The sequence below is a fragment of the Heliconius melpomene genome, chromosome 13, assembly GCF_056956725.1.
Source record: "Heliconius melpomene rosina isolate 202511_hmr_F chromosome 13, ASM5695672v1, whole genome shotgun sequence".
Lineage (NCBI taxonomy): Eukaryota > Metazoa > Arthropoda > Insecta > Lepidoptera > Nymphalidae > Heliconius > Heliconius melpomene.
Window position 1 is genome coordinate 3,173,165 of NC_140401.1, and position 26,137 is coordinate 3,199,301.

Here is a 26,137-nt window from a genome sequence, read left to right on the forward strand (position 1 = left end):
TAGAATTGAAACAGTAGCAGCAGTCTTGTCAATTTGAAATAATAATAACTATTTAAATTGAATTGTACCTAAATCGTATTTTTTAAAAATATTTAATCTACATTAATTTTCATGTCATGTACCTACTAATTGAGAAACCCCGGGATTACTAGTACGGTATCACTCAGTCTCTCGAATAACTGGTTTGGCGACCTTTCTGCGGCATGTGAAACGAAATTTGTCAGTTAAAGCTTTTGACTTTAAAATTTTTAAGCTTTCGAAATTTATAGATAAAATATTACTTAAGAATTTTCCTGCATATTACTGAGGTAAAAATCACAGATTATATATTAAAGATCTCACGCTTGAATAATGTGTAAAATATTACAGCTCGTATTGATAATTGCTACGAATTAAAAATCTACTAACATGATTTTTCCGTCATTTAACACAATTTCTCTTTGTAAAAAGGTGGGAAATACTATGGTTTGAAATAACTTATTCCTATATTGTATTCTTGTTTCCTATAGTCTACAGTGCGAGTAAATTTCATTAAATATTATATTAATCAACAGGAAATGACTAATATATCTGAAATAGTGTATGAAAACAATTTCACCGCATTTTTTCTTGAATGGGAATTTCATATCCTCTCTTCTTCGCCACGACTGGCCTCTACTCGCTATATATTTATTGTATATAATAAATATATCTATAAGCCTTAAAATTGTACATCAATCCCTTAAAAGGAAATTCAACAAAATGAATCGCTATATCATTATTGCAACAGATAACTTGGCTTGCGAAAAGAACTTAGCTCGCCTTTTACGTTTTGCCTTATAGAGGAGATTTATAATAATTGATTAAAGTTTCAAATAAAAATGTGTCATTTGAACATATGTTATAAGTACCTTTTTGGGTTGCATTTATTAAAAATGCGTAAATTTGCTTCACGTCGTGATTGAAGCCTGATTAGTAGCTTTTAAAGTTGTATCTGTGGACTTGAGTTGAGTTAAGTTTTATTCCTTAGTATGTATTCCGACACCGTGACGTATTTGGACGGGTTTTCATCAATCAATCAATCAATCAAATCAGCCTTTTCGGGTCCACTGCTGGACATAGGCCTCTCCCAGGGTGCGCCAAAGCTCCCGATCCCCCGCTTTTCGCACCCAGTCAAAGCCAGCAACCTTCTTCAGGTCATCGGTCCATCGAGCTGGAGGGCGCCCTACGCTACGGGTTTTCATATATCTATTTATTTATAATCTTGGATCCCAGAACCGTCTATTCGTCGGACCATGAAAGGCTGCTGATGAAGTAGTGCCAGTCCAACGATATTATGGTATCACCTGAAAAAGCATATTATTTTCTTTAAATATTTTTTTGCCGAAATTGATTGTTTATCATATATAATGTTTCACAGTATATTAGGTATGTACCTACATAATAAATTCTTAGTATTTGCTGATTCACATTATACATTCACCGTTGCAGGACACTGTTTTTACTGGGAATCGTGTATAGGCAAAACCTTTATGCGAAATATACGAAACCTGTTTATTTTAGGTATATGTGCATAATGACGTTGCAAATGTTATTCGGTTTTCCTTAATTTTATTTATATTTTTTGAATACGTGTATTGTAACACATATCACAAAACTTAAATTTCTTTTAACACAATAATTAACACATATAAAACTTATAATTTTCATCTAGTTATATTACTAGAGTATTTAAACTGTAATAACATATAATTTCTTGTTGCAGAAAGCTCGGCTTGGAATTGGTGCCTCGCAGAGGCGCTGAAGCCGTTGACCCGGAGGACATAAGTCTAGTCGACTTGTATAGAGTACACGCGGAAAGTGCGGAACGTGCTGCAGCAGTATGTATCTTATGTCTTTGGTAACTTTTTTGTATAGATAGATAGATAGATAGGTAGGTAGGTAGGTAGGTAGGTAGGGACCTGTGTAACGTAGGAGGATATCGTTTACCTTTTCAAATGTATAGGTAGCGTATATTCACTTGGCAACCGAATAGAAACAAGTTGTGAGATTAATTTACTAACAAAGCTTAATTTTTTTTTGGCTTTATTATGTAAATTATTAAAATTTAGGAATATTAACTTACCCATTTTTATCATCATTGTATTTGTGTTGCATTTTGGAGTAGTTTTGACGATACTTATTATGTACATAATTGTGTCCCTATAGTTGCAAATCAGAAAAACACCCACGACTTGTACATCTTTGTTATTTTCTGTTATCGCTACTTCGAAATAAGAACAAATCAAAGTCTAGATAATCGTCAACCATCTCTAGAATATCAGTTTTACTATGCAAAATCTCATCAAGGTCGATTACAAAAATGTTTTATAATTTAGTTGGTAACAATAAATTTATTTCATTTTGGATTTCAAATAATAATTAGAAGGATTTTAATATACAATTCTATACGTATAATATATATCTACTTATATTATAAAAAATATTCTATACCTACGTTAATTTATATTTTAAAGTTTTGTATTATATCATAGACAAAACAATACCTAGATAGATAACAGAATGTCATATTTTACGTAATTTGATTTTGTAACGTTTTAGAACTAATTTGTATGACCAATTAGTAATTAGTCATACAAATTACGTTACAGCATTTTATTTACATTTTGTTTACGAACATAAGAAGCCATTTTAAATATTCCCTATTTATATTTAACTATTTTAAATTAATCAAAATCTCATTATAAGCAACAACTCCGTCGACCCTCCCCCAAACCGAATATAGTGAGCAGATGTTTCTTTGAATGAGAAATATAAGCCACATGAATTAAATAAAGAGTGTGGGTAAATCTTAAATAAAATATGTTTAACTTGGCGACTCGAATCGACGTTAAATGACGGAATTTCATCTTGTAATTATGTACGCTGTATATTTTTTGCTGATATCGATAGTTTTATATGCCTTAGCTACTAAACTCAGTGCTGAGTCACTCAGTGATAGGTTAATCGCAAGTGAACTCTACACTTTATGCTTTTGTGCCAGCACGATTGACCATATCCTCTTACATTGACGGCGCATATCTTGCGCACGCGCAGCATTGCGCCTTTTATACATATTTTATGTCGCTCATGAGATCCGATAGGTCATATTTCTCATATCACATTAAGTATGTCATCCGCTATTGTATGATATTGTTGTCTTTTATATGCCCCAGTTTATTTTCTTATATGACGTTAGTATAATATCACATATATAAAAATATTTAATTAATTAATTTGTATATAGACATATCTAAAAAAATTTTGCTGTATGGAAATTCCCTCAACGTTCCAAGAATGACAAACAAAGTTTAGTAAAACCGGGGAAGAATTTCGCACTGTAATCATGTTGAAGTAGGTATATACGAACTTAAATTGAATAAGCATTATTGGTTGGCATTAAAATTTTAAATCATGGCTGCCATTACAATTTCTAAGTATAATTTTTTGATGACATCGTAGTGTACCTGACTGTACGTATCGGTTGCGAATCCAATCCTCAATCGTTGTAATTATAATTACTATAACTGTTGCAATTAAATTAAAATCTCCAAAATTACTATTACGAAGTAGCTTGATAAATATGGAAATGCGTGAAGCTAAATAATAATCAAATCCAGTGCTCCCTCAAATAGAAAGACAATTTTTCCAATTTTCAGTGGCGTGGTACACTACGCCGCGCTGGCGGCTCCGGGAGCAGCTTCAATTCTGGCACGCTAACGAACAGTTCCACTGCTACCACCACTACCACTGTGCAGTCACATCTGATGTGCAGTATGCGGGACTTTGGCCACACTGCGGGAGGAGACGAGGCTGAACTTTTACTATGGCTCCATGATGCGAGACGCGCTCAGCCGTTATCCGAAAGATTTAGAGTTCGAATAGCGAGAGATGGGTTTTCCAACTATGTGGATAGATTGCACGCTAATAGTACACTTTTTGCTGTAAGTATTTGATGTCTTGATTTTATTGTATTATAAATTTTAATGAGCGCTAACTGGTAAAAGGAGTCTCTTGAGACTAGTCTCTGTTTACCCCAAAAAAGGGGAATGAGTGAATCATAAAACTTACATAATATAAATGTGTATTCCTTTATACGATAGTAGCTTGAAGAACAATATAAATAGGTAAATTTTTACTCTGGCTCACGGTCTACGTGTCTGATGGCGTTAAGTATGCTATTCGTGATATTTCGTGGTTCAATGCTAATAACATTTTGCGGTGAGCTATAATGATGCAACATAATTGCAATTTTACACAAATGTAAGGACATAAGTACATAATTGTCTTATAAGTGTATTTTTATTATTTTAACAAAAAAAAAACATTTAAAACGTTGTCATTTTCGAGATTTTTTAAAGAATTTGTACTCTAAATTCAATTAAAATAGGACAGATAGCGTTCTTATTTATTATTTATTTTTCATCATACGGGAAAACTTATTAAAAACAGTTACAGATTCATTAAATCTTAGTAGGGAGATTGTTTAATCAACATCATCTACTGCAACAAATAATTCCAACACGAACAAATGTTTTTGTTTATGTTTAAACATATCAGAGTAATCAATGCATTTATTATATAAATAATTACTTAAATGTCATGTTCGTATATTTCGAAGTCTTTATTATTTATTTTTATGATTTCTGCGGCTATAAACTCCTTTATCAATACGTAATGTTTAAAATATGATTCGAAAATTGAAAACTCATAACAAGTGAGAATATACACATTTCCCCCAGGACCTCTCCAGCACGGACCTGTCGCGCGAGCTGTGGCTGGTGGCGTGGGTGGTGCGCGTGGGGCGCTGGTCGGGCGGCGGCGGTGGCACGGCGGAGCGCCGAGGGCCTGTGGCGCGCCGCCCGCTCGGCGCCGGCGTGCTGCCGCTGGCTGAGTTCCTGAGGCAGGCTGAGCCGCAGAGCGTTGAGAAGGAGTATACTTTTAAGGTATGAGTACACCTTGATTTTACAAACTTTTTATATGTTGTCGTCATTGATCGTTAGATCTCTGAGATTTGGGACAAAGCTTTTGAAGTTGTCAATAATTTATGTAGTACAAAAGACCAATATATAGCATTAGCCTGATATAATCAATACGCCGGCGTGCTGCCGCTGGCTGAGTTCCTGAGGTGCCTTGTGTGTAGTCCCTGGGTTTTGTGTATGTATATATGTATGTTTAATCTCATAGACAAATGCCAATTTAGTCTACTTGTGACTATTGATTGTAAAGTGCCCTGTGTGTCAAGGAGAAATATGCATAACTCAATTATCAAAGTATTACTTAATAAATATATTTTTCGTTTAAGATTTATAAAAATAATGACACCGAAAAATTTTGTACATATTTATTTCTATCAAGTAAAAAAAATGTTTACAACACAAATTTTATTTACTTTATTCATTTGAGTCACTGCATGAATGGCGATTGCTTAAACCGCAACGGGGCTTAAACGTGTGTGATTAATAAAAACATTTACCTTTACATATGGCATCGTATTACAAAAATATGCCTATACAACAAAATTATATTATAAAAGATTTTTATGAAATTTATAATAGCTAGTTCTAAAAACTATAGTCATGATTCCAATTACCACCTGGAGGTATTGGGACGAATGATGACTTTGAATTCCGCTTCCCAACGATGCGTGGAGAACAAAGTGTCTAAATGCTAGGCTTCCTTCTGTCAACCATGTTATATGCAGCGTAAAGTTAGAAAAACCTATTTCAGATTATTTGGTTATTTTTAATATAACTCACAAATACTTGTTGATTTATTGTTATATATTTTCAGGTTTATCAATGCGAAGAAAAAGACTTTCACCAACTTCATGACATGCTTATTCGTAAGCAAACGAACAAGTGCAATATTCTACCTGGTCAACCGAATTATGGTAACTATTTTTTTTTTTACTGTATTGGCTCAGTCGTAACATGGAAAACTATAAATTCAAATTTCTTTTAGAGAACTTTTATTTGTTATCTATTTTTTATTTATTTTCAATGTAATTAGCAGTTTCTGATATTAGTGCATTCAACAAATAAACTTGAACTTCAGCTTTATAATATTAAAAAACATATTAATTTATTTTTTCTTTTTAGGTATCGTAGTAGCACTGAGACTGTTAACTAACTCTGGTAGTATCTCGGAAGCGGTGGCGTCCGGTGCTACGGTGACAGCTAAAAGGGGTTTCCCCGACGTCATAATGCCGGGTGATGTTAGGAATGATCTCTATTTAACATTAGAGAGGGCCGAATTCGAAAGAGGTGGTAAAAGTACCGCTAAGAATGTTCTGGCAACTGTCAGCGTGCATGATAGTTCAGGACAAGTTATTAACGTAAGTGTATTCTTTTCTTTTTTATTGACATTTGTATGAAAATGGATAAATACTTTTTAAATATTTGTCATTTTAAATGTAAGCGGAGAACGTAGTGTTTTATCACTAGGCTTACTCTACCTACCTTGCTATACGCAAGATACAGCGTGATTTTAATTTAATTTTATTTTCTATAAAATAATATACACATAAAAAATACCAATGTCACGCTCAACGCACGATGATCTTTCAACCTCACAATACCGTTGTGATAATACCCGCTTTATATACATTTGACCCGTATTAAAGACGTCATTAGCATTTAGCATTATTGATTTATTTTTACTCGTGTTTCTTAATTAAGAACAAAGTAATTATCAATAAGAGGAAAAGAACAAGAATTTTCTAGTGAATCTATTATTATTTATTAATTTTGTTTGCAGTATGGCGACTGATAGTAATACTATATTTGTCTTTTTGGTTGTTTTTAACAAGGTTATCGCATAAATTGGTTCGAATGAATATATAAATAATAAACTTATTTAAATTATAATTTGTAAATATGAGACAATATTTATAGTGGGTCATTATAAAATGGTTTGTTGGTTCGATCTCTCGGGGGAAATGATTATATTTATGTTCTTTTCTTTTGTTTTTGGCAAGACAAAACACAGCGTGAGTTCCGCCACTCAATACTTGGCACTATGTTATCAGTTTACAGAGTGAAAAACGCGCGGAGTTAAAAAACAAATAAAAAATAAATATACGATAGATACATCTTCTTCTATGTGAAAGACATTAATATGCTACCGCTAAACTGTATAATCGACTTATTTATGTATAAATTACACGTTGTAATTGTTGTTTTAATAAATATTACTTATTAACGCCATCCTTATACTCTTTTTGGATTTTCCCTTATTTTAATTTAGATAGCTTATATCACATATATTATTAATGACTAGGCATTTGTAATGTGAGAGTTATATACTGTAAAGTGACCATTAAAATATTTTGGTAAAACCTTTATGATTAATTGTTTAATATAGGAGTCATAACATATTTCATACATATTTCTATTTTATTATGAGTAATTACGTAAATTACGATATTGCCTTTCAGGTATAATAATATCAATAGTGATATAATACCTTCCTTTCTCTTCAATAACTTTCTAGTATATCGATGTTGCAATGTTGCGTAGGTTTTAGATTCCAATCCAAGACACTAGAAGTTTTGACTATTCTACTTATCTATGATATTTTTTTATGTTATAATCAATTTTCTCCCATCAATCTTAAATATAACTTATGAAGTACTAAAATCTCGTACAGAATAACTTAACTACATTTTTCACCTGCTAATTTACTCTAAATAATAGGTATTTCTAAAAAAATACCATATATATATATATATATATATATATATATATATATATATATATGTATATGTATATATAGAAATTTATTATAAAGATTTCGAACATAAAAAAAGTTGAGTAATTTAAATCGTAATTTTTAGTAATCTAAAATTATAAGTGCATAATAGAAAGCTACTATTACAATGATTCACCTATATTTTAATACTGTTGAATTATGATTCAAGTTTGTAGTCTTTGGTATTTCCGGTAACATATTGTATACCTGTTATTTATATAACATACCTTCTAGTCCTGTAGTATTAAACAAATGGTGTATTTTATAATTAGTGTCCTAGTTTAACTTTAGTATAGTGTCGATATCAATCAATGTTTTTGGAGATACCTTGTCTCTAAATTATAATATAATTCATCTCGTAAATCTTTTTTTTTTTCAGGAATGTGTATGGGGTGCTAGCGGTATAGGTTCGACCTCATATGAGTCATTAGTGTTATATCATAACAACAGTCCGGCGTGGGGAGAACAATTACGTTTGACGGTGCCCCTAGAAACGTTTACACATGCACACGTCAGGATTGAGTTTAGACATTGTTCAAGTAAGTATTATAAGTATTATTGGGGATTTGAATGCAGGCTAGGACTGTAGGTTCGACCTCATCAATCGCTAGTATTATATAAACAATGACATTGTGTGTGTGGACACAGTGGACTGTTATTGTTGTGTTATTACGGCCACAACATTTGACCTTGTCCCTTCCTGAAACCTTCACTCATGTTCACTTTTGACTCAGATTGAGTGTAGACATGTTTCCAGAAAGTATTATAAGTATCTATGGGAACTTCTATGAGGGCTAGTGGTTTATATTCGATCTCATGTGAGTCGCTAGTATTATATCACGATAACAGTCTGGGGAGACCAAATCTTTATCGAGTTAGAATTTAAGAAAAACACGTAAGAAAAAGTATAAAAATTCCGACGTAGCTTGATGAGAACATAATAGCTTAGAGGTCAGAGCGCTTAGATAGCTTTCAAAAGGCGTGTGTTCAAATTCACTACCAATTTTTTATATGATTCTAAAAAAGTATTTTTCTTTCATAAGTATGGAATAACACTAAAAATGTAACATTTTTGGTCATTGAAATTTTTTTTAGCTCGAGATAAAAATGAGAGGAAGTTATTTGGATTTTCGTTTGCCCGTCTTATGGAAGCGAGTGGTGCGACGTTACGTGACGGCGCGCACGACCTATACGTGTACAAGTGTGACGATCCTTCTAAGTTAGTATGGGGCTTTGAATTATTTTTCCAAATAATTAATATTAAATCGAACCATGATGGATGTATTTTAGCATATCATTGGCTTGAGTATATAAATGCATTATAGAATAAAGCACTAAATAATTTCGGCGTTAAGCTCTGCAATTTAAAACGTAATGCGTCAGTAAATGAGTGGTGCATGTGTGCACTCGTCAACCTACACTCGCACAACGTCTAACCTAGTGGTAATAACTCTGTTCATCAAGCATTTTATAGAACTTAAACAAACTTTTATAAGTGAAAAAAGAATTTTCGCAGATATATTTTCTAAAAAGTTACGTATTATTTAATATTTACGATTTGCAGACTCATATCAGCCAGCTATCTCTCTCTACCATCTTGTGCAAACGACACAGGACGTACACTCACAAATGGAGTACTCGCGACCTTCCAAAGAAGTACTAAAGAAAATTGTGTTATAAGCACACTGCTGTGTTCTACTAAATTGACGCAAAATGGTAAGTGTTTATATAATATTCTTTTTTATCTTCACGCTTAATCCTACCTATAACAGAACCCACAACAGTTGCGTATGTAATTAAACGATGTACCGCTGCGCAATGATGGCCACAAAAAGAAATCAATTAAACAAGAAAAACATATATATATTTTATTTACAGAGGATCTATTGGCACTTTTGCAATGGCGCGCTCGACCTGAGAAGGTACAAGAGACGCTATTACGAGTATTGCGTTTGGGAGACGGCTTGAGTTGCGAAGAACTGATCAAGTTTCTGAGAGATGTTTTAGATGCTTTGTTCGCTTTGTTTTCCACTGAAGATGGTAATAGGTAAATTTTTTTTTGTAATAATTAATTTGTATATTAATAATTTTCAATATTTATATGATAAAACCAAAAAGAAAAATAGATTTTTAATATAATATTGTTTGATCAATCATTGCTGAGCCCACCAAGAATCAGTAACTCAGTTAGTCAACCGATTAGTTCAGTCTTTGGCAAAAAAAGTCGCAAGACTTATTCACGCTTGCTGTTTTATAATGCAAAATAATGACTTAATCATAATATAATATTTTTCAGAAGTCAATACTTAAATTTATATCTTAATACATAACTAAAAATAATTAAATTTATTTTTCAGTACACCACACTCCGGTACAGTTTTTCTGGTGCTAGTCTCGATTTGCAGTTTACTAGACGAAACTAGATTTCAACATTTTCGACCGGTTCTTGATGTTTATATTGAAGAACATTTCTCTGCTGCTCTTGTGTACAAGTAAGTTTTGATGTACAATAATGTTTTTGCATTAAATGTGTTAATTTATGTAAAATTTCTTTATCTTTTACATATTACGGTGAAACAGGTATAAACAAATTAACATAATACTATATTGTTTTTTTCTTTGTTTTCTTCGACTCCTGTTTGTGCAGCGAATCATCTTTATTTTCTAGCCCTGCGTTGACTCAAAACGCAGTCTTGAAAATCGATTTGAAAGTTGGGAACAGATTGTGTTAGTACTAGGCCAGTCCACTCGTCTATCCAAAGGCGAAAAGAGTAAAGCCAACCATTGCATATGTACATTTACATTTATAGACCCTTGTTTGTATAACGATATAATTAGTGCAATGGACAGTACCAATGCTGCCAGACGCTTCACATTCCAATAATTAATAGAAGGACTGTAATATCAACGTTTCGATTAATTTCCGTTACAAATAATTATTCTTCTATATAGGCGTATCATCAGTACATTAATTATATGACTAATTTCCATAAAATTTAATTATTGTCCCATAGAGGTCTCCTATCATCGGTACAACACTGCGCCGAATGGGCAGCCGGAGCAGAAGGCCAGGAGCCGATCCGCAAGTGCCTGCGGTCGCTGGGCGCAGTGTTCCGGCTGGCGGTGCGCTCGCGCTGCCTGTTCGCGCGCGCTACCGGCGGACAGTATGAAGACAGCTTCAGGCGCGACGTGCGCGCAGCGCTGCACGCGCTTAAAGCGCTCGCGCAGTATCCGCATAGGGAACACTTGGCGCCCGCTCAGGTGGAGACATCTGTTGGTTTTTTATTTAGATTTTAAATTCGTTTTATTTTGCTTTAGTTTTGTTTTCTCCTTGATACTCTTATTACCATCAAAATATACCTATAGTCTCGCATGTGCATGCTAAAGGTTTTATATACTACATTTATGAACGTGAAAAATATTTTTAATTTACTTTTTTTTGCATTTTATTTTTATTGTTTTATTTCCTTTATGTATGCATCTAAGTTGTTTATATATCTATTTACAGTACGGTTGACGAATCGTGGCCGCTCGTAAATTAGACCTTTGCGTATTTTAGTACGAAAAAATCTGATTACAAATCTGCGTAGCCATCTACGGCTAATATAAGTGTGGTCTCGACTCGTTGACCGTTCTATAATCTATAATATAATATCTATTTATCTTTAAAATTTATTGATCGGAAACTTAGTATAATTACCAAATTTTTACAATGTTATTTTTAGATGAACTAAAACAAATCTATACAATGTCAAATTAAAATAAAATAATTTTCTAGGTAGCCCTAATGACGTCGTGGGCGAGCGTGGCCAGGGAAGTAGCGTCGGCATTGGGCCCAGTGGAAGCCGGGCGCATCACCGCGGCCATGTTGGACGCGCCCGCCGCAAACGCACCCCCCACGCTGGCCAAGGCCAGGCTGGCGGCCGCGCAGGAAGTGTTGCAAGGACCCCTTGGACAGGACCCTGGTACTTATATAAATTAGGAATATTTTAATTTAATAAATAAATATTGAATGAATGTTAGATTTTAAGGAAATAACGTAATGCGAAACAGAAACGAAGCTAAATAAAAAAATATTGTATATAAACCTCTAATGCATGCAAAATGGGTCACTCTAAATTGTTCCTTAATCTATATATCCCATAAAAAAAATAAAGGGTAAAAAGCTTAAAGAAATGTAACACTATACCAACAATAATCGAAAATTCCAGAAGCCCGCAACATAGTACTAACAACAGCATGCCATCATCTACGTGTACATCTAGCTAGACGAGATGAGCTGTCCCAATGTGCGGACATACTAGGAGAATTAGTTACATTACTGTGGAAGAAGGAAGACCCTGACCAGATCGTGGATGATGATGAACTGGATCCTGATGTGGATGTATTATGTTTGAATACATTGGACGTGTTAGTGGAGACAGTCTTACATTTGATTGGTGGGAAGTCGCCTGTGTTGGTAAGTATGATTTTGATGTTTATTGGCCTTTTCTTTCCTTTTACGCAACTCACAGGCTACCTAAGAGTTTGTTTACATTGAGCGGACCTGTCATGTCTCGCATTTTATATGGATTTTTCAATATATTTAACATTACAAAATTTATTTTAATATTTAAATCATAGACCGTAGTGACGTAGCGTCTTAAGTGTAAACGCTACAGTTGTAGGTTCACTCACTCGGAGAAATATTTCATTTCCTTGCTCTGGTAACATAACGCTTTGAAACAAGTGTCTTAGCACGAGGTTCAAGTGGGGGTTGACGCGCAATGCATCCAGAATTGGGCTCAAAATGGCGAACTGAGTGTGCTTACACTAGGTTCCCTCTGCTTACCCTGCTGTGTGTGACATACAGTGTGAATTAATTTCATTATTTATTTCTAGGGTCCAATGGTGGCGGGTCTGTTAGGGGTTATGGAGTTACTAAGGCCAGCGCATTACCAACGTCTATGGAGTCACCTCGCACCGCACCCAAACGATCGCAAGCCTTTGAAGGATTTCTTAATGAGAGCATTTTTGGTGTTTCGTCATTTGATTGAGCAGGATGTGTGTATTTAATTTTTTGTTGTATAAAAAAAGTAAAAAAAGTACCGCCATTTTAAGCTTTATTAGACAATATTTGGCTAAATATATAAATAAAACAAAAAGTCTATAATATGCTAAATAAATTAATATATTAATAAATTTCTAACTTGATTGACCTCATTACATAATATATATGTGCAAAAAATGCACATCTTCATAAAATCGAATTGAAATGTTATATGTATATATTACAAACATCGTATTTCCAGGTGTTTCCACCAGACTGGATGGTGCTCAGAGTTCAAAGCTGTAAAGTATTATTGTCAGCATTACAAGACCTAGCGAAACCTTTATTGGAAAGGTTCTTGGGTGATGAACCACCACAGTTTGACTCTCAGGTAACTTTTGATATTTGATTGATATAGATTTAAAATATAACTTAAACAAGATTAAAGTTTTAAATTTACAAGAAAATATTTTCATGTATCATTACAGATGTTCTTCTGATCTAGTCGAACAAAATACAAATAAGTTCTTACTTATTTGTACTTACTGCAAAATTTTAGAAATGATTAATAAAAGTAGAGAAATGACTGACTTGGCATATAGGTATCATATGATACATACAATTTATTTATTTTATCTCGTTAAATACCCGAGAAAAATTGAAAGTAATAATATTTACACCTATAATCCGGCTAGAATTAAGTGTGGCATTTGTCATAGCGAATGTGCTCCTAGCTGTAAAATGGGTGCGGGTGCTTAACTAACCTTATCTAAACTAATATTGAATAACTAAAAAGGTGTTAGTTTGAACGGAGTAATTTCAGGAACTACTGGTTAGATTTGAATAATATTTTTTGTGTTGCATAGTCCAGCTATCCAAGAAGACTAAAAAGGAATACAATATTAATTGTTCCGACGTAACGCACTAAAATTACGGTCAAAACTATCTGGAACACTTGTGTATATGTGACAAATGTGTAAATAAGTATTTTTAAAATACCTAAAAACTAAAATAATAATATTTCCCACAGCTATGGTCCGGTTACCTAGAACTGGGCGTTGCATTAGTGACAGCGAATGCGCTTCAAGCTGAACAATGGGCTCGAGGACCACAGCGCGCTGCGATGAGGGCGGCCGCTGCGCTACATTTACTTGCCGTTTGGACTAGATTGGGTATGAATTTATTATTTGATGTTATTATACTGAGGCCGTCATGGTGCATTGAAACAGCCACTGTCTATGAATGTGATGATTGTGGATTCGATCCCCACTCATATAAATTATTTTTATCACCGTCTGTGGTAGACATATCGCGGCACTAAGTTACGCCACTCCATTTGCAATTCGTAAGCAAAATACAATGGAGTGTTTTACAACGTGTTGTACAACGTCCTGTTTACCCTGCTATATGGTAAAAACTAAAACTTGACTAATGTACGAATATATGATTAGTTAATTTATGATTAAATAAATAGTTAATTTAAAATAGAAATATATTTGCTTTCAATTTCTTGATTCTGTACTTATCACAGAAAAAAATTACTACCCAGGTGTTGCCCAGCTCCAACTAATAGGGCCAGCCGTGGGCGCCCTTCTAGAAGTTACTTTAGTACCAGAATTACGCCGAGCAGCTTTAGGAGCGCTCGTAACTTTAATGGCGGCTGAACGAGCTGCTACGGGATCTGCGAGAAAAACTGAAGCTGCTTTAGTAGATAAATTGGATTCCCTAGTTGCGGATAATAAAGCGGATGATCATTATAGACGGTTGTTTGATACTGTGTAAGTTGTGTTTAGTTTTGTAGTCTTTGTTATATTACTTATATTGATTGTATAAGTGGTCGAAGAGTCGTTGCCGTCCTAAAGTTAGTTGTAGATGACTGTGCAATTTTAAGATTTTTTCTTACATTTCATTTTGTTCTTCAAGATAGAAAATCTAACTTCACGGCGACCTCAAATCGTCGACCGTACAAGTTCTGAACGACTTTATCACATAACCTGGAGTTGTCAGTTACTCATCATGAAGCAGATGAGAGCAGCACTCATAATATAGCTGTTTATACGACTGTTTGATAGTCTAGGTTTTTATTTAAGTCAATGACTACTTAAAAGTTGCTCAAAATATAGTGCAAGTAAGCTGTAAGTTTACCAAAGTCTATTACTAGTTTATCTAATATGGTGAATAAGTGAGATAAAAAGAATGAGCTAAATAAATAATTTCCGTGAAATTAAACTGACGAATTAAAAAATTACTTTAGTTCTATGAAATTTCCAAAGCGTAATACATTTATTCATAAAAATATGTCAAATCATTTTAATCAAGTAACAAAAATTACATTCACCTTCTGTATATTGTTATCTTCCATTAAATTTTTAATTATTATGTTAACGCTAACTTACTTCAGGGAGCATTTGAGTTCAGTGTAAGTATAATTATTAATTTTAGTACCTTATTGCACTATGTATAATAATAAAATTTAGTAAATATATTTTTTGATCACTAAAATTTATTAAAAAAATAATAATAATTCGACAATTAAAACATGATGATTCATCATAATGACATATTTTATTTAGGAAATGTAATAAAATAATAATTAACATAATAATACATTTTCCAGTCTAATGGAACGAGTTTCAACCGAGGGCTGGCGTGAAGCGGGAACCGCGTTCGTGGGATGTGTGACTCGTCTCTTAGAAAGGTTATTGGACTACCGAGCGGTGATGCAAGGCGCCGAACACAGGGATAAACGGATGGCGGCCACTGTTAATTTACTTGTTAGTTTTGTTTTTTTTTAGTTGTGTGTAAAAGGACAAGTATGAACCGAAAAATGGTATTAAAAGGAACTGTTACGTACTCTTTATCCCGCATACATCAGTCCCTCACACACTTCCTCCGATTGGGTTCGAAACCCCAATTATAGCCTTTTTTAGTGGAATGCCATTCTTCGCTCTGGTATCGATGCAAAGCGCGGCGCGGAGTTCCGCCACTCAACACACAATGTCTCGGCAGAATGTGGGGAACGGACTGTCTTAGCACCAGGTTCCCTCTGTCTACCCTGCCGTGTGCGGAATACAGCGTGAAGCTGATTTTTTTAATTTTAATTATTTTTTTTTTTTTCAGAACTTCTACAAAAATGAAATCGACCGTAAAGAGATGTACTTGCGCTACGTTTACAAGTTGCACGACTTACATATCGCATCTGACAACTGGATAGAAGCTGGATGTACACTTTTGGTGAGATATAGTATACTTATTTATATAAAAGGACCATATTTATATATATTTATAACTAACATAATAAAAAATAGTAGTTTTTATGTAACAGAAATATTTCAGATTGCTATTTTTTTATATACACAAAAACAGATAAAAATTGATACTATATGGGTTACTTTAATTCTTTTGATAAAAAAAATATATATTTTTATTTAAAGCTCTACGCTGAAACATTGAGTTGGGACAGTGATCAAATAGGCGTGGACCCAGAACATCCTGAAACACCAGAATGGAAACGTAAAGAGGCTCTCTATAACCAAGTGTTGCAGTACTTTGACCGTGGGAAGGTACATATTTTTTATTATTTGTACTTAGAATCATATACAATAATCAACTTAAATAGTTTTGTTTTCTTTCTTGTTTTTGTATAAAAAAAAATTGTATTGAAAGTAAAAATCAACAGCTTTTCTTTTGAATTAATAAAGTCGGATTGTTTCATATAAGTTCTACTTCCTTACTTGTTGTTAGGAAGTAGTGTAGTATTGAAAAGGAAAATAGACTTAATGTACTTAAATATTATTTAATTCATATTAATTTCCTCATTGTAATTTTTTTTCCTTGTACTATTTTGATTCACCTACAAATAGAAAAAAAAAATTTAACATTACATTCTCTATTATCCGCCTAATAAGTAAGACATTAAATATTGAATGGTAGAACTCAACGATTAGGACGCTGTCTCTTTACGTCAAAACGGCGTCAAAGAGGGTTAACAGCTTACTTCCTACTTGATTTATTCTACAATATTTTTCCATTCCAGTGCTGGGAGAAAGGTCTACCATTGCTACGCGAATTGGCAACCCTGTACGAAGTGAAGCTATGTGACTACGCGCGCCTCGCGCACTGTCTACGCACTCACGCGACCTTCCTGGACTCAGTACTGGAGCAACTGAGACCCGAGCCCGAGTATTTTAGGGTTGGCTTCTATGGGAAAGGATGTCCGCTGTTTGTTAGGGTAGGTGCTCCTAATAAGAAATGTTTATGTAGACCCTAGCTGCGGGCCATAAATAACATGCCTTACATTTTGATAGTAAGTTTAATATTCCTATTTTTTATTTTCACAGAATAAACAATTCGTATACCGTGGCCAAGACTACGAACGTATCGGCGCTTTCACGCAACGCCTGCAATCGGAATATGTATCTGCACATATTTTAATGAGAAACACACCGCCAGATGATTCTATAATTGCTGCTGATGGACAATGTGAGCTTAATTGTTTTAGTATATCTTAAAATGTGTAATAATTTATTATTATTAGCAGAAGAGTTTGTCTATGGTAATTAAAAGAAATTTCATTGCAATATTAATAGTATAACGTAATTATTATTTTTTTAGCTTCACTCTATATTCCCCATATAGCAATGTGGGCAGAGGGTGCTTAATGTTAAAACACTCTGTTCCCCACTTTCGGCCGTGAGTTGTGAAACTAAACACGAATTACAAGAACACTAGAAACGAAGAAATGAAAATAATTCATTCTCACGACTGGGAATCGAACCCAAAACTCTTGCGTGTGATATTTTGACACTGTGTCTATATATATGTGTGTATATATATGTGTGTATATATGTGTGTATATATATATAATTCCTATCATAGATATACAAATATGCAACGTGAAGCCGGTGGCGTCGCGCCGCTCGTGGCCCAACGGCGCGCCGGACCCTGTTAAACGCTTCTACGCCTGCAACGACGTTGACACCTTTTTGTGTGACAGACCGTTACACAAACCACCTATCGATAAGGAGAATGAGTTTAAGGTATTAACAATACCTTTATATGTATGTATAATGAAATGGATTTAGTGTCGTTATTACTACTTTTAAAGAATTATTTAAGTTTATGTATAGTTAGTTGTTTCGATAATGTACAAGATTTATAAAGCTTTTCATGAGACCATATAAACATTCAGTCTTTAGAGGTTACTCTCGAAAGTGCTTCGATTGCAGCGGAACTCTCCCTGTATTTAAAATCTCTGATATCTTTTAAAGTATTGCTTAATTTATATTAGCTTCACGCTGTATTCAGCAGGGTATTTCCGTTGCCAATTTTATTATAATTTGCACTATTTTGAAAAATACAATGGCTGAATTAGATTAATTTTTAAAACTATTTTTTACAGAGTTTGTGGATTGAGCGGACGACGCTTGTGACGGAAACGACGCTGCCAGGCATATTGAGATGGTCTGAAGTCATATCGAGATCTGTAGAAGAAATACCGCCGGTGGAAGTAAGTTTTATTATTATTAAGTATATATGTTTATAACTATATATTAAGTATTTCTATTATTAAATAATAGAAATTTAATATAGTAATGATTCGGTATGTAGAAGAAGCATCTGTTGCATTTCATGAAAGTTCCATTTTTTTATGATAACCTTCTAATAAATCATTTCTTTATTATTATAGATTAAAATATTTTAAGACTTTTATTGTTCTTTTTTAAAGTCAAAGTATAAATTTACCAAGGTGAGGAAATGTAATTATTACCCTGAGTGGGCATCGGACCCATAAAAATTGCACGTATAATACATTTACAAACAAAAAATTAATTCTAGTTCGCCTGCGAAACAATGGAGGCCACAGAACGTGAGCTTCGTAGTCTCATATCCCAATACACGGCGGACCCCACACAGAATATAAACCCATTTTCAATGAGATTGCAAGGCACAATAGACGCTAACGTGCAAGGAGGTATAACTAAATACGAACAAGCCTTCTTAACAGCGGAATTCAGTAGAAATGCAACCCCCAGAGAGGCGGCCGCCGCGGCCAAATTGAGAAGGCTCATTGCGTCTCAGTTGGCTGTAGTGGAGGCGGGACTTACTCTACATGGTCGTTTAGCACCTGAGGAGGTTAAGCCGTTGCATAGGTAAGGAGTTTATTGTTTATTTATTGTAGCTTTTTTTGTTAAGTTAACTTAAGTTTTAAAACTACTACTATTTGTTATAATTTACAGGCGTCTAGTGGAACGTTTCAGTCAACTGAGACAAAATCTAGGACCAGGCTTAGCTCGCGCAAGACGTCAATTGTCAGAAAGCATCGTTAAGTAAGTAAATTAATACTTTTTAACTATATTAGTGCTATAAAATTTATGTTATGTTTATACCTATGCCTATTTGTAACCTAAAGTAAATAAAAAATATTATATTTGTTGCAATTTTGTAAGAACATGAGATTCGTTATTTTATTTTTGATATATTTTTGCAGTACACCATTACCACCAGTGCCAGCCTTGGATAAGAGATCGCACAGCATCCAACAAAGCGATACGTATTATGAAGATGGACATCTCTATAATAAACCCATAGTAAGCTTAATACATATAAAGTTTTACATTAAAAATTAAGTAAAGAAAAAATTATTATGAAAAGAACAATAAACATTGGTATAGTTAATTATACATTTTTCATTAATTCCAGTACTCTCTAGAAGATTCTTTGGACCAACAAAGCGGTATAATGAGTAACAGTCTTCCCGTGACAGACAATAGAGACTGTGAGGATAATTGTAATTCCATGATAAAATCAGCGCCGCCGTTACCAACACGGCCGAAGTCAGGTGACCCGCGCAGTCCCACTAGACCAGCCTTGGAGAAGTACAAGTGAGATATATTAATTATTTATTTTTTATTTTAGACAACGTATAATATGAATATAACGGCACTCGAAACTTGAAATGCTCTGATCATTAAGGCTCTTATTTATAAATTGCTCGGTCTTTTCTATTTCCATTTATGGATATACAATTTATGAATGAGAACGACATCTCAAAATCGGCTTTAAAAACAGTTTATATATACGGACCTAAGTCATATGAGTCTTTATCGAGCTACATCGAAACTTATAGGTTTATTCCAAGTTATTTCCGCTACCCAATAACTATCATTTGTCTAGACATTATTTTTTTTTCTCCTAACGTTATAGAGACGCTGTAGAAGAAGAAGTTGAAACGCGTCGTCACAGCCGCGCGTCGTGGAGCGAGCCCGGGGATGCCCCGCCCTTACCGCCGAGAGTATCGGGTATGCTATAATTATTTTTATCCTATTTACTATAGAATACAAATTATAAATTTTGACTATTGATAGAATACTTACAAAAACATATGCATTATAATATTAATGTTTCTACCTTCATGTGTAGGTGATAAACGCACATGGGGCGATGCACCCGCAGTACCGCGACGTGCCCGAGGAACCTGTGAGGAACGTGATTCAGGTGTAAGCGTTGATGCCCACCACTATACTAATGCGCCTGATCGACATAATCATGGTAAATTATGATTTATTTATAAAAAAAAACTTCATGCTTAAGACTTCGAATAGGGTAAGCATAGGAAACCTAGTGCTAAGCCACACTTTTCCATTTTCCGCATTTTTTTAGACATTTAAAGACATGTAGAGTGACGAACCTGAACGACGCGTTCTGTCTATCTAGGCGGGGTTAATAGAAACCCCCCCGAGTAGAGACTGAACCCGTGAAAACAATTTTTAACGCGATGCAATGGTTCAAGATTTGAAACGATAGAAAGAAAGGAATACCTGGTGTCACTGAATTCTCTCTGCTTACCCTGCGATATGAGTGAAGTTAAAAAATTAAATAAAATTGTATATGTATGTTTTTATGCCATTACACAATACTAAGAAGTGAAAATAAGTGACCCCTTTTGTTGGCGCCGTTGAATACATTTAATATCATATATTAACTATAATTTATACAATTATTAACAGATATCGACATCATAGAATCACTCCGCTATGAAGAAATTATATCGATGATGTCTGAACCGCTCCACGTTGACGAAGGGGAAACCCCGCCCCCCATACCCCCTAAAGGATTAGGCCATTTAAGCAGCTTCGACTCGGGTCACCATGAAAATGGGGAATCCCATTGCTAACGTTTAACACGTAAGTATGGAAGTAATATGATGGCGTACTTCGTTTTGGATTTGTAATAAAACGAGCAAAATATATATAGCATATTGTAAAAGTTATGATTAAGTACATTTAGGTTGTTATTCTATTTTTTTTATGTCAAAATTATTTATGCTATGTCAAAAACATTTATGTTGTGATATCTAAACTTGACACATATTATACTTCTTTTATCATAATTCCACACAATAAAATACAACTTCGCATTCTTAAATTGAAAATAATTAATCACAATAATAATATTTTTTTTTATTTTCAAAATCGAAAAGGAATTAAATACCCTGTTATAAATAAAAATAAGAAATCTCTTTTATTCTGAGGCTTCGAATTGTATGAAATGTAACTAAAATAATATCACGAATATTTTTACGAATTAAAGATTAATTAATTCCATTAGTTACAATTATAACTAAATAATATTTTACGATACTGTTTTATTTATTAAAGTTGTGCCAATACCGTCTAAACAGGACAATATCTGCAATTGAATCAAAAATAAAATTACAAAATTAAACAATCTGGAAGAAACAGTAATAAAAAAATAATTTAAAATTGATAAAGAACTAAATATTCTAAATGTAGATCTCTAGTTGTCTGTTCTTATTGGCTTCATATTATTGAACGTGGTCGTAAGTGTAAAAATTGTCCAAGTAATGGAATAAACAATAGTCTTTGTTGGTACTTCAAGGGGTGGGGTAGGCAAAGGCTATTGCTAAAACTCCATACGTAGTTGGGCTATTTTCACACGGACAGCGTGGACAGCATTTCTGCTGGTTAGAATAAAATATTTAGAATAAGCAGAAATAAATGTCGTAATTTTGGAAATTCTTACGTGTACGAGTATTGTAAGGCTTTGTGGAATTAAAATATGACCAATTACAATAATCCATGTATATTTTAGACATTACTTTTCTGTAAAAACTTGTATTTCTTTATATGTTGATGAGCAAAGTACTGTCACGGTATAGATGATTTATTTTATTCTATAATTTATTGAAACTTTAATCTGAAACTATTAGTGTTGCCTGTTCATTCAAAACAATCTTAAAATTCTTTGACATTTTTTTTTATTTTCTTTACGTTGCTTATCTGAATACAACTATAGCAACATAATTTAAAGCAAAAATAAAAATTTTGCACCTGCACATGACGAACGAAGTGAGTGAGTGAAGTTAATTTAGTAAAAATAAGTAAATTAAAGAAAAGTCTTATAATTACAAATAAATTGAACAGGCAATACAACATTGAAATATTTTTCTTTCATACCTTAATTAATAAGTACAATGAAGGACGAGATTAATATCGATAAATATATTATATTTTTATAGTTGTAGATATTTTACGTTGTAAACAAGTTGTTCTTAAAATTTCATATGTTTAGAAATGCTTTATGTGATCAAGTGAATAGCATTGTATATGAAGTTCTAACTTTTTACGTATAAACTAACTTTCAAGAACGTAATATGCTTTTTAAAATTTCTAAAAAGTAGTGCAGTTTAAATGTCATAATTGTAACATAACATAGGAAAAAAATAATGCAATGCTACTAAATATATAAATTGTATTTATATAGTCTTATTGTTAGAACTTCAATGCTTATTATTAAACTAATAAGGAGTGATTCACGAATGTTTGAGAAAAGAGGTTCACGAATGTTTGTAAAGATGGCGCTGCTAGCGGTGATTTAAATTTTAATTATAATGCAAGATTCGTTTCACTATTTATTTGTATTTATAACTTTTTAGTAAAGTTATGTAATTATGCATCACTCTTGTAGCGCTTTTTAAAACAAAAAAATATATATGAAAATACTTAGAATTTCTCAACGCCTAAAGAAGTATTTTAGCAACAAATTTAAAAGATTATGCTATTAATATTCTTAAAGGTGTTTTTTTATTCTGATTCTTTTCTGTATTGATGTGCATATCATTTGTAGGTATTAATTATATTGTTAAGCTTATTAATGATGTTAATTTTGTAGTTTTCTCGCATTTCGTTAAACATCGGGGCCATAAACAGGTGGTAAATGAAAAAATTGACAACTCGATGAATATTGTGGCATATGATCCGATCTTCCATTTTGAGTTTGTATCTAATATCGAATATTTGAATATTTTAACAATATTTACGTTTAATAACCATTTAGCTTTAGGTTCATTTATTTTTTTACCAAATACATTAATTTAAGTTTCATTTATTATAATTATATGTAACGTGATATTTGTGTGTCAAACCGAAAAGTATATTTATTTTTGTATTAATATTTTAGTGCGCGGCATATTTTATGATTTATATTCTTCTTCTTAAATTAAGAGTTTATTTTACATGTATTTGTATATTGATTTTCATATGAATTTCCGTAAAAGTATTAGGTACAATATATTTTTATATTTTACACGATTTTTTTAAAACACAAGCTTTTTGGCAAGTGTTCGTTCTCGGTATGATTCCTAATACGTTGCTCAAAACTGAAAATTTAAACAATAATCTTTGACAGCTTTTTACATCAAATTATTAAGAATTTATTTCTTATGAACTTTTCATTTGTGACGCGAGTGTATTCTATGATTTAGTATAATAAGAAATCAACTTTAATACTAATATTTATTGAATCATTTTATCTGTAACGAACAAAGACTGTAAAACTATCAAAATGCGTTAACTTGTTGAATGCACAATAATTTTCAAGTATCATTTTAGTATAATTAAAACCAGGGATGTTGCGGATGTAATACTTCGGAAGGATGCTATTACTGTCACGGTTTGGGTGCTAGATATAACATTATTTCAGACTATCCATGAGTTGAAGATTTTCCGAAACTGTCAAAAATTTTATATCGGATTTAAGTTATCACAAAATGAAAGGCCCGTTTTGACATTCATCTTCGTGACGTCACTAGTGATATAACCATACGACTCGGTACTCGATACTCACGATAAATCGATTCAAGTTTGCACGAGTATTTGGTCAATTTGAATTTGTATTGTAAACCCACCAATAAAAAATGTAATTCTTATAGAATATTTCATTTCGTAAAAAATTAAGAATTTTATGGGTGTGAACTGTTAAAAGGGGTCTTTTATGTTGTTTAGGTAGGCTACGGTTACAGATAGTTTTATATTTCAAGTATCAGATTGTTTCGGTTACAGTAATGGAGCTCCATACCATCCCTGATTAAAACAGTGCAATTTTGAGAGATTTTTTAATCGTTTACTCTCTTTATTATAATAACTTTTTATATAATCATATCTAGTTTATCTATTATTATTGATTGCAACAAGTATTATGTACATTCTTGTCGGGCTTTAATTGTATGATCTCTTGGTTCTTAAATAATTAATATATGACATTTTTGAAAATTCTATTGAATAACACTTTAAGAGTTTATTCCAATTTTATAACATTCTATAGTATTAAATCATGTGGATAATTTTAATACTTACTGAGGTAAATTAACTTAAAGTTATCCGGCAGCGGTCAAATAGCGCTTGCATAAACATTCAATAAACTATTTTTGTCTTTCACACGTCTTTCCAATAACCAAGTGATATTTTGAAATTTTACATAAACTTTTTAATAATAGAATAAGTGATGGGTGATTATTTCACATCTCCAACGAACAATTTATATAATGTTCTAATGTATTACATTTAATATGTTTAATCTTATTAATCTATTAGCATTTTCATTAACATTTGTATTTTAATCGTGTAGTTAAGAGTTGACATGTTGCTAAACTTGGGCATTGTTTTGAAAGAGAATATCCGCTAAATCCTATGTTATAAGATTTTTTTACTTTCATATTTTATATTCACAAGCAACCACATTACTGTTATTGTATAACATAATAATAAAAAAATGATGATACTAATTTATACGTATTTACAATTGAACGTATGACTTAGTGATCAGAACGCTTGGACGATTTCTAAGAGGCGTGGGTCATATTTTTATATGTTTTCTAAATATGTATTACTCTTTCCTAAGTGTACAATAACACTTTTAAAATATTAAAGATTCTTATTTATCTTATTGATATTTAAAGTATACAAATTCAAATTACATACCAGGAATTTACAAGGCGAAAGTATTCCCTATCAAAACAACGCCACAGTTACGACAATATTGAGTTACCTAAGCATATATGATTGTGACTGATATTAATCTGTAGTTAATTAGTGAATTTATTATCATTATCATTATAATGCGTTATGTTACGTGAAACATCTCTCTGTAGGAGTAGTATCGTTTTATACAATACAATTACATACCATATAATCTAATCTTACCAAAAAATTTTTCGGCTATTTTTGTATCGTAAATCGTAAAATGTAATATGGAATTGCATCGTTGTTTATTTATTTCGTCGTGTTACGGAGATTTCGTGGCTCGGTTTGATTTTGCTGTTTGTGAATATTGAGTGTTTTGTCGAGTGTTGCCAGTTGTTGTATACTGTAAATCTTATTGGTTTTATTAGTTTTTTTTTATAATTTATTGCCTAAAGCACAGTTTTATTTAAGAGTCTCTGATCTTGGGAGTTGTAATTTAAAAATAATAATTGCTATTAATCCTATATATTTAAAGTGAAATTCCAAAAACACGGTTTCTTTTATTTAGAACATTTATGCCTAGGCTGTTCTAAATTTACTTTAAAGATCCACATTTGATTCACTGGCAACACTTGAATGTTTGAGACCGGATAAGAAATCGTTAAGTACAAATGTAGAGGTTAGAGCCTGCGAATTACCGTAAGCAATTTTATTCGAATATTTGTGCAAATGGGCGAAATAAATATTTAGATGGAAAATCATTTGTTTTATTCATTTCATAACTTTAAAGTTTTAACCATATTTCTTTTTTTTAGGTTTACTAAAATTTAAACCTCATTACACAAACAATATTAAAAAGAATCAGAATACATGTAATTCACACAGAATTACAAATATAGATAGTCTCGACGGAACTCAAATTTGTACCTAGTATATATCGTTGGTAATTTCTGAGAAATTAGAAATAATCAACTGATATATCAATTAACACAACACTAGCTTAGTGCTATGACTAATAGCATTACACATCGAAACTCCTAAAATATTTAAAGACATCTATATATGGTAAGTATAA

At 32.7% G+C, this 26,137-nt stretch overlaps 1 protein-coding gene across 2 annotated transcripts in view; it reads left to right on the plus strand.

The window, feature by feature from the left end:
• Positions 1-25,820, plus strand: part of spg (dedicator of cytokinesis spg) — a 49,648-nt gene extending 23,828 nt beyond the window's left edge. Inside the window, exons 5-36 of one of the 2 annotated variants that reach the window (XM_085196815.1) lie at positions 1,745-1,859; positions 3,678-3,962; positions 4,761-4,964; positions 5,812-5,911; positions 6,120-6,355; positions 8,150-8,309; positions 8,866-8,989; positions 9,335-9,486; positions 9,649-9,817; positions 10,128-10,262; positions 10,785-11,031; positions 11,549-11,735; positions 11,982-12,229; positions 12,652-12,813; positions 13,062-13,190; positions 13,830-13,971; positions 14,349-14,577; positions 15,201-15,218; positions 15,417-15,573; positions 15,920-16,033; positions 16,234-16,362; positions 16,836-17,030; positions 17,140-17,281; positions 17,678-17,838; positions 18,201-18,308; positions 18,638-18,951; positions 19,039-19,128; positions 19,290-19,389; positions 19,502-19,683; positions 20,006-20,100; positions 20,222-20,350; positions 20,809-25,820. In XM_085196815.1, the coding sequence (XP_085052941.1) occupies positions 1,745-1,859; positions 3,678-3,962; positions 4,761-4,964; positions 5,812-5,911; positions 6,120-6,355; positions 8,150-8,309; positions 8,866-8,989; positions 9,335-9,486; positions 9,649-9,817; positions 10,128-10,262; positions 10,785-11,031; positions 11,549-11,735; positions 11,982-12,229; positions 12,652-12,813; positions 13,062-13,190; positions 13,830-13,971; positions 14,349-14,577; positions 15,201-15,218; positions 15,417-15,573; positions 15,920-16,033; positions 16,234-16,362; positions 16,836-17,030; positions 17,140-17,281; positions 17,678-17,838; positions 18,201-18,308; positions 18,638-18,951; positions 19,039-19,128; positions 19,290-19,389; positions 19,502-19,683; positions 20,006-20,100; positions 20,222-20,350; positions 20,809-20,975 (5,125 nt within the window). In that variant the 3' untranslated portion in view covers positions 20,976-25,820. The remainder of the gene's footprint in view (positions 1-1,744; positions 1,860-3,677; positions 3,963-4,760; positions 4,965-5,811; positions 5,912-6,119; positions 6,356-8,149; positions 8,310-8,865; positions 8,990-9,334; positions 9,487-9,648; positions 9,818-10,127; positions 10,263-10,784; positions 11,032-11,548; positions 11,736-11,981; positions 12,230-12,651; positions 12,814-13,061; positions 13,191-13,829; positions 13,972-14,348; positions 14,578-15,200; positions 15,219-15,416; positions 15,574-15,919; positions 16,034-16,233; positions 16,363-16,835; positions 17,031-17,139; positions 17,282-17,677; positions 17,839-18,200; positions 18,309-18,637; positions 18,952-19,038; positions 19,129-19,289; positions 19,390-19,501; positions 19,684-20,005; positions 20,101-20,221; positions 20,351-20,808) is intronic. The other variant, XM_085196816.1, reaches the window with a different exon arrangement.
• Positions 25,821-26,137: the final 317 nt, after the last annotated feature.